The sequence below is a fragment of the Crocuta crocuta genome, unplaced genomic scaffold (genome assembly GCF_008692635.1).
Source record: "Crocuta crocuta isolate KB4526 unplaced genomic scaffold, BGI_CrCroc_1.0 scaffold110, whole genome shotgun sequence".
Classification (NCBI taxonomy): Eukaryota; Metazoa; Chordata; class Mammalia; order Carnivora; family Hyaenidae; genus Crocuta; species Crocuta crocuta.
The window spans coordinates 2211788-2220062 of record NW_027527386.1 but is presented as its reverse complement, the minus strand read 5'-3'; the positions used below and the strand labels follow the sequence as shown (position 1 = coordinate 2220062).

The 8275-nt window shown below is 64.0% G+C and overlaps 1 protein-coding gene and 1 long non-coding RNA gene across 2 annotated transcripts in view; one reads left to right on the top strand and one right to left on the bottom strand.

Annotated features, from left to right (window-relative positions):
- The first annotated feature begins 856 nt into the window (after nt 1-856).
- Nucleotides 857-6913, top strand: LOC144217031 (uncharacterized). The gene is made up of 4 exons (XR_013330831.1): nt 857-945; nt 2044-2157; nt 6109-6237; nt 6655-6913. It is a non-coding gene; the product is annotated as an uncharacterized LOC144217031 (long non-coding RNA).
- Nucleotides 6914-8018: 1105 nt separating this feature from the next.
- The window catches only part of MAP2K2 (mitogen-activated protein kinase kinase 2), an 18221-nt gene continuing 17964 nt past the window's right edge, over nt 8019-8275 (bottom strand). Inside the window, exon 10 of the mRNA XM_077746445.1 lies at nt 8019-8245. Within this exon, the coding sequence (XP_077602571.1) occupies nt 8135-8245 (111 nt within the window). The 3' untranslated portion in view covers nt 8019-8134. The remainder of the gene's footprint in view (nt 8246-8275) is intronic.

Sequence of the window (8275 nt, the reverse complement as noted above, 5' to 3'; positions counted from 1 at the left end):
TCTCAGAACCTCGGCAGAGCTCTCCAGTGCTCAGTGTGGCCAGCCCGCCTGCCCTTGGGGCCTGGCTCAGGGCTCTGTCTCTGCCTCCCTCTCTACCTGGCCTGGCCCCACGCGGTAAGAATTTGCTCAGGGCGGTGGGTCACCTGAGAGAGGCTGCTACCCTCTCCACCTACCCCCACCCCACTCCCTTCCGCCCAGGGGACATCGGTGGTTGTGACACCACAGGGGTGGCTCCTGGCATCCAGGGCTGGGGCAGGGATGCTGCTAAGCCGCCTCATAAGTGCTCAGGACAGCCCCCCACCCCAGAGAATGACGCGGCCCCAAATAGCCACAGTGCCGATGGGGAGAAGCTCTGGCCTGGGTCTCACTTCCATCCTGCCTGCTGGCCTCTCCCTGTCTGGGCTCTGCAGGAGGGAGCAACGCTGCCCCCTGGCTCTAGGCGGCCCGGGACTCGAGCTGCTGGCTGTGGTCTGCCCCCACCGCCCCGGGCAGCGGGAGGCTCCGGGGGCCTCTGCTCTGTCTGTGCAAAGGGCCTGGAGGCGGGTAGTAACAGAAGCCTCAGAGAGGGGCCCCATGGGTCAGCTTCACCTCTGTGACCCCAAAGGGACAAGGCAGGTCCTGGCCATGTCCCCCCCACCCCCACCCCCTGGGAGGCAGAGAGCCGAGGAGACCAGGCCTCGGGCGTGGGGGCGGGCGGGAGAACGAGGCTGCCTTTCTGGTCCGAGTTCTTTCTTTTTTTAAAATCAGCGCAGTTGAGCGCCAGGCTCCGCCCTCCATCCGGCGCCTGCCACGTGGGCCACCCAGCAGCCGCCCCTCTCCCCCGGCCCTCCTGGGGCTGGCCCGCCAGGCTGAGGCTTCGGTTTCACTTTGGTGTCACGGGTTTCACTTTCGGGCAGAGCCAGAGCGGCGGAAGGAGGGATGGAGAGAGCACGGGGCGGCGGTCAGGTACAGGGTCCCACCGGGACGCCACCTGCGGCCCCTCCTCCCGCCTGGGGATTCCTGCAGTCAAGGTCAAGGGGTCAAGGTCAAGTTCTCCACGTGCCCTCGGGCGGGGCAGGCAACCTCCCCCCTCTGGGCTCCAGCCCCAATGGCCCACCGCCTTGAAGGGAGGCCAAGAGTCACGTCCACCAGAGAACGCCAAGGACGGCCCGCCATGTCCCCAGTGGGAGCGGGTGGGGCGCGGTGCTAGGCAGAACAGGATGTCATGTCAGCTGACGTCACCCGGCAAGGGACCCTTGGCCCAGAAACCACTAGGAAGGAGGCTCCATGTGGTCTGAGTCTGGGCCTGGGTGTGTGTGCTGGTGGCGGAGGCCAGTGTCCCCGAGGCCACCTGCCGCGGCATCTGTCTGGTAGACTCGGGCTGGTGGCCCAGCTGCTCTGCTTGCTTTACGGCACACCTGCCTGTCTCTGGGACTCAGTGTTTTCGTCTGTGGAGTGGGCGTGGCCTTGTTCCTCAGCCCGTCCCGCCCCACCTAGGACCCTGCTGCCCTTTTGTGGAGTCCGGGTGGGGGTGGGGGGTCCACGGCCCGGAACAGAGCCACTGCCTTCCCAGCCAGGGCAGGAACAGGCCCGTCACCTTGCTCCCCAGCTCAGGGCCCAGGGCCTCGTAGAGGACTCGCCAGACAGGACCGGGGAGTCACCTGAGGCACAGGCAAGACAGAGAATGTGTGTACCAATGGGAGAGGGTGGTTTGTTTTTTTAATAACAGCTTTATTGAGATATAATTCACATACTGTACAGTTCACCCACTTCAAGTGTGCAATCCACTGGTTGTTAGTACGTTCACACATTTCACAGAGCTGTGCATCCGCCACCACTAATTCTGGAANCCGCAAGCCCCCCCCCCACCGTGGATGAGCCTGTTCTGGACATTTCACGCACACAGACTCACACCCCGTGTGGCCTTCCGTGTCTGGTTCCCTCCTTGAGCATCATGTGTTCGAGGTCCGGCAATGGGGTGGTGGGTGTGGGCGCCTCGCTCCCACTCGTGGGCAAGGGACGTGCGCGTGCGCAGTGGACACGCTGTGTGCCTTTGTTTTTCAGCTGACGGATGTCTGGACAGTTTTCCACTCCGGCTGCTGTAAATCATGCAGCTGTGAATGAGGACAGGTGTTAAGGTGACCACAACAAGTGTCGACTAGAGTGTGTCCACCCACAGTAAGTGATGTCCGGGGACCCTGCGTGTTGTGGGGTGAGGAGCGCCCAGCGGAGGTGCCCTGGCACCCAGGCTCTCCAGGTCTCTGCTGGGCTCCGGTGAACCCCATTCCCGCCCCCTTGGTTGGCCCAACTATGAACCCAGAAGGTGCCCACTGAGGACCGCAGGGGGGCTCCCAGGACCTCAGGGGCTGGCGGACACAGGGCAGGGGCCAGGCCGGCTGGGGACACCGGCCTGGAAAGCAGTCCCTTCCCTTTCAGGCAGAAGGTTGCAGGGCTGAGGTGGGCTGGGCAGACCAAAGGGAGAAGTGGGACGGGAGGGGAGGGGAGAGGCCTGGAGAGGAAGGAGGGTGACAGAGGGGTTTCTTCCTCCCTCACTGGGCTGGTGCCCCCCTGCACCCTCCCCTTGGGCAGGGCGTCCCCAGGCAGGGAAGGGGAAGGAGGAGTCACAGTCACAGGGTCCGACTCCCGTCACCCAGGAGCCACTGCTACTCTTTTCGTGTTGTTATTTTATTTTGATGTTTATTTATTTTTGTTTTAGAATTTTTTTAACGTTTATTTTTGAGAGAGAGAGAGTCAGAGCGCAAGCGGGGGAGGGGCAGAGAGAGAGGGAGACGTAGAATCCGAAGCAGCTCCAGGCTCCGAGCTGTCAGCACAGAGCCCGACGTGGGTCTCGAACTCCCGAACCGTGAGATCATGACCTGAGCCGAAGTCGGACGCTTCATTGACTGAGCCCCCCAGACATCCCGCCACCTGCTACTCTGTGATGTGGGGTAACGCAGGGAACAGCACACCTAGGCATTGCTGCCTCGCCACCCCCACCCTCAGGACCCCGGGCCTCGGCCTTGCTGACCCCCCTCCCGGGTCCTGGCGCTGAGACCCCACCCTCTGGGGACCAGCCAGAAATCCAGCCCCAATCCAGGGGTCGTCGGTGGGGAAACTGAGTCCGGTGTCTGTTCATGTGCTCAGTGGCCACTGGTCCGTCATCTCTGGGGAGATGTCGTTTCAAATCCTCTGCCCAGTGTTTAGGTGGCAAAGGTGCCTTTTGGCTGTCCCGGTGAGGGGACCCTCACACACCCTGGGCACCTGACCCGCCTCCTGTGAACAACACTTGCAGATATTTCCTCCCCCTCTGGGTTGTCTGATGGTGTCCTTTCATGCTCCAAGTTAATGGTGATCAGTCCAAGCTCAGCTACTTTTTTTTCTTCTGCTGCTCGCGCTCATGCTTGCGTGTCTGTCCTAAGAGCCATCCCCCCACCCCCAGCAAGTCCCAGGCTTGGCGGCCCTTGGCAGGGGGAGGGGAAGGAAGAGGCCGCCCTGAGTTGGGGGGGGTGTTTGTTCAGAGCCTGAAGTTTGAGCAGGACTTGGGGGTGGAGGGGGGGCAATGGAAGAGAGAACCTTCCAGAACAGGGGAACAGCAGGTGCAAAGATAGGGAGGCAAGAGTGAGGGAGAGATTTGCACTTCCTCTCCCCCCTCCCCTCCTCACCCTCAGGACCCCTGGGGAGCCCCTGCGCCTGCCTGCACCCTGGGTCCCCACCTGCACCCTGAATCCCTGGGGGCCACCTGGCATGAGGGTGCTGACCTGGCTGTGCTTAGAAATCTTCCGGGTCCCCGTGGAAAAGTCCAAGCCTGTCAGTGGGAGAAAGGAGATGGGTGTGAGGACCGGGGTGTGGTGACTGATGGTGACTGACCCCCGTATGAGCAGAGGGGAGTGCAGCCCCACGGGGTGGGGGTTGCAGAAACCAGGGAAGTGGGGGAAGCCCCCTTGAGAAGGTGAATTCTGAGCAGATGCCTACCAGTCAGTGAGCAGGAACCAGGCGGGGGCAGAGGGAACAGAGTGTGAGGAGGCTCAGAGGTGAGAATGGGGTGTGTGTAGCGGTGCCAGGCGGACAGCGGTGCCAGGGGGGCTTGGCCTTCTGGGGGAACGGGGGGACGGGACAGCTTCTCAGCAAGGCCTTGGACTGGAGACCCCCCCACGTCCTCCTCTGGGGTCCAGACCTGGACCGGGGTCTTTGTGGAGTGACGGATCTAAGGGCTGGACCCCAGGGGAAGACGTGGGAGGGGGGGTCTCCAGTCCAAGGCCTTGCCCCTGACCCGGCTCTCTGGGACTTGTTTTGCGCTTGGAGGTCTGGCCCCCCATCGATCCTTCAATGTCCACTCCGGCATGGCTGGCAGGGGCCCCCCAGGGACAGCCGCCCTTGGGACCAGACCCCCGTGCTGGTCTCTGTCATCGTGCTCCCCACGAACCCCTCTTCCTGAACCCTTTGTCTGGCATGACTGCCTGGCACGCGGGCAGCNTGGTCACTGCTCTGCTGGACGGTCACTAAATATTTTGAACCCCGTCTCCCTGGCACGTGCCCAGCCAGGCTCATCGTCCCCAGGGCCGTGCTCCAGGGCCCCACTGCCCGGCCTCTGCTTCCCCGGCTTGGGAGGCCCTCTGCCCCCAGGGGCCCTTGGTGACCCTCCTGGGGCNGGCCCCCCCGCCCAGTCCCTGGCCCAAGGCCAGTGGGGGTTGAAATGGCAGCCAATGTCCTGGCCCCCTTGCTTCCCACCACAGTGACGGAGATTAAAGGGTCAACTCCAGGCACAGTGGGGGCCCCTGACCCTAGGTCCCTTCCCACATCTACTGGGGGGNACGGAGACAGAGTACAGAGAAGGCAGGATGGCTGGCATTTGTCCCGGGAGAGGTTAGACGCTCCTGATGGGTCCCAAGTCACCTTGGGCAAGTCGCCCAGCTTCTGTGGGGGTCAGAGAGGGGGACAGGGGTCCCCAGACCTGCTGTACGTGCTGCCCACATTATGGGGTGTGGCCGGGGGGAGGGGAGAGGGGCNGGCAGGCCCTCAGGCCCCCCGCCCACCTGGCCCACACCTGGTCAGCTCCGGCCTGGGAGGGGGGGTGGGAGGGGGCCAGGGCCCCGCCTGCCCCCTCCTCCCCCCACTCCGCGGCGGACCCCGCTTTCTGGGAAACCCTGTCACGGTTTCCTCTGACCTCTGTTAACCCGGAGTCCATGGCCCACAGAGTTCCGCCTCTGACCTGAGGCTTCCTGCCCCGCATACACCTCCACCCCAGCCACTGCTGAGCGCTCTCCCCAGGACTCCCCACCTTCCAGAAGGTTCTGGGCCACCTCTGCCCACTTGCCTCCTGCCACACGGCATCCCAGGATGTGGACACAGGAAGGCCCCTGGTTCAGGCAGGACTGCCGGGACCCAGAGGAGGCAGGGGCTGACCGCTGGCTGGGCGGCTTGGACCGTCAAAGCAGGGAAGGGGTTGGGGCAGAATCAGGCTCTCCCCGTCACCGTTGTCCCCTGCAGAGGCCGGCCTGGGTGCTCGGGGCCAAGCAGCATCCCTGGCCCCCCCAACCCCCGTACCAGTCATGACAGCCATAGCTGTCCCCAGACATTGCCTTGTGTCTGCTGGGGGCAGGATTGCCCTGGGCGAGACCCCCTGGGTTAGGGGGTTCCGCTGACCCCCAGGAGACTGTCTTCCATGATCTTCTGACCACTGAGGTTCTGGGACACTGCACACACCGAGCGGCTCAGTCGGTGAGGCACAAGGCTCTTGGTCTCAGGGTAGAGAGTTCGAGGCCCACGTGGAACTGGCTTCAAAATAAATGATAAATACACACACACGCTGAGGGGGAGGGGACTGCTGGGCTCCCCCTGGCTTGTGCCCTCTGACCTCTCCGGGGATTCACTCTGACGTCTAGTGTGAGCAGGGACAGGACTCAACTTCTTTTTCAAATAATTAATGGGGGGTCTCCCCTCCCCCGCCACTGGCCACCGTGGCCATTTGAGACCGTTCTCTGTGGGGCGTCCCGGGCGCCTTGGCAGCAGCGGCCCTGGCCCTACCCCCAGCGTGACAACCACAGGTGTCCCAGGCGTGGCCCCAGGGGGAGGGGGCAGGGGTCACCCCCGTGATCTGTCTGGGCTTGTGCTGCCTGATACCGCTCCCAGGTCGCATGGGACCGGGCACCCGAGATGTGACGGGCGTGAGATGCGTTGTGAGGGCAAAATACGTACTGATGCCAAAGACTTCGTGGGGATGTAGAAGCCGCTCTGCTAATTCTTCGTATTGATTACAAGGTAAAACGGGCACATTATGCCTACGGTGGGAGCAATAAAACAGACCCTCCCATCACCTTCCTCTGTTTTCCGGGCCTTAAGCACGGCTGCGAGGATAGATCTTGGGCCCCAGTGACGCGCGGGGGGGGCCCCCCAGACCCTGCACACCTGTCCGCTCTGCCCTGCCGGCCCTGGTGCGCTCCTCACACCAGGAAGGGGACGCGGGCCCCTGAGCTGGACGGAGCCGGCCCGGGGGGGCCCTGGGCTGCGGGCTAAGCCACATGGGACTCGGGGGCACAGACGCCATGGGAAAGAACCCAGCTCTCGGGGACGCAGGGGACCGTGCGTGTGCTCGTGTAAAGTACTACTCAAGAGGATGGAGACCTTGAGCTGGAAGCAGCCCGCACCAACAGGGTGCTCAGAATAACCTCCCTCCAGACCAAGCACAAAAAACAGAGGAGAAAACACAAAACCAACGAAGGGAACACCCAACGCGCAAGACCCCGGAACTGATCTTCCGTGATTGTTTTCGGACCACGAGGTCAGAAAACGGGGTGTCTTCATGCCACTCCCGTGCCGGGCGGTGCCAGGATTCCTCAGGAGCCGAGGCCGCGGCCACCACCTTCCGCCCGGACCCCCGTGTCAGGAGACCTCAGAACCAGCGGCTCTATGTGCTCGAGGAGCCTGCCCCCTTGCCACAGGACTGTCAGCAGGTCTGTCTGGTGGCCGGTGAGGGGTGCCGGGTGGCTGCAGGGGACACCAGTCAGGGAGGGGACACCTAGGAGGTCCCCCAACTTGCCAGGAGCTTGGTCTGGCTCGGATGGAAGTGCCAAGTTCTCTGGTTCCGCCCTGGGTGCCCAGGGAGCGGGGGGCCCTCGGGGCGGCGTCCACCCCTCTGAGGCCCTGACCTCGGGGGCCTCGCCCCAGATTCCTAATCCTCCCTAAGCCCTCGGGACCCAGTCACCGCAGTCTCTTACTCCTTGAAAACAGCAAGCCCGTTAATGGGGTCGGGCGTGTGCGAGACCAGCCCACAGATGCAGCCCGTCGGTGGCCGGGACCAGGCACCCAGCGCCAGGCACCCAGCAGCGAGCAAGCTGCTCCCGCGCCCCCGACAGAGCGACACTGGTGGACGTCCAGTTATCTTCTTTATTCTCTGTCCGACCAGGTGAGACTCCGGGGGCCTAGGAAGCGGCAGGACCCTGGAAAGCCGGTGAAGGAGCCGCAGGAGCAAGCACAGCAGGGAGGGCTCCTTCTGCGAAGCTGCAGGCTGTGCGCCACCTCCGGGGCTCCGGGGACGGGGAGCCTTGGTCACGGCCCCCCGCCCGATGGGGAGCTAGGACCACAGCCCCCTTGCCNAGCCCTAGTGACGCGCCCTGGGCAGTCGCTCCCGAGTCTGGGCAAGCGGAGGGCACGCGAGGAGCCACCTGCCGCATCTGTCGGCCCGCAGGTCGGGGTGACTGCAGGCCTCGTCTGCTGGCCCCGCTGACAGCTTGGAAACCCAGCACTTCCTTTCTGCCGGGTGCCGGCTTACCTGAGCACAGGGCAGGGCTGAGCCGGTCCCCCCGGGGCGCAGGTCACAGGCTGAGTGACATGAGGTGGTGGGGAGGGCAGAGGAGCGGCCCCCACGGCCACCTCCAGGGGAGGGGGGGGAACGCGCCGCTCCCTGTGTGTTGAAGGATGGGGGCGTCCAGAGGTCCCCTCCGACGCAGCATCCCTNTCCCCCCCCCCCCGGGGGCTGGGCTGCCCCCTCCCCCCAGAGCCAGAGGCAGAGCCTCCAGAACAAATGGAACAAGTACAATGGACACAGTTTGCGTTTTCTTTCCCTGTTTTGTTTCGAACCTAAGGAAGCAGGTCTGAGAAGATGCTGGGAGCAGGGACAGGTGGCGGGCGGGGGAGGCCGGGGCGCGAGCGGGACCCGTCACACGGCCGTGCGCGTGGGCGTGCTGGGCTGGTTCAGCCGCAGCGTCCGACACAGCCAGCCGGCGAAGTCCACTTCTTCCACCTCGGAGCGCTTGATGAAGGTGTGGTTCTGGAAGTGGGAAGAGGCCGTCAGCAACCC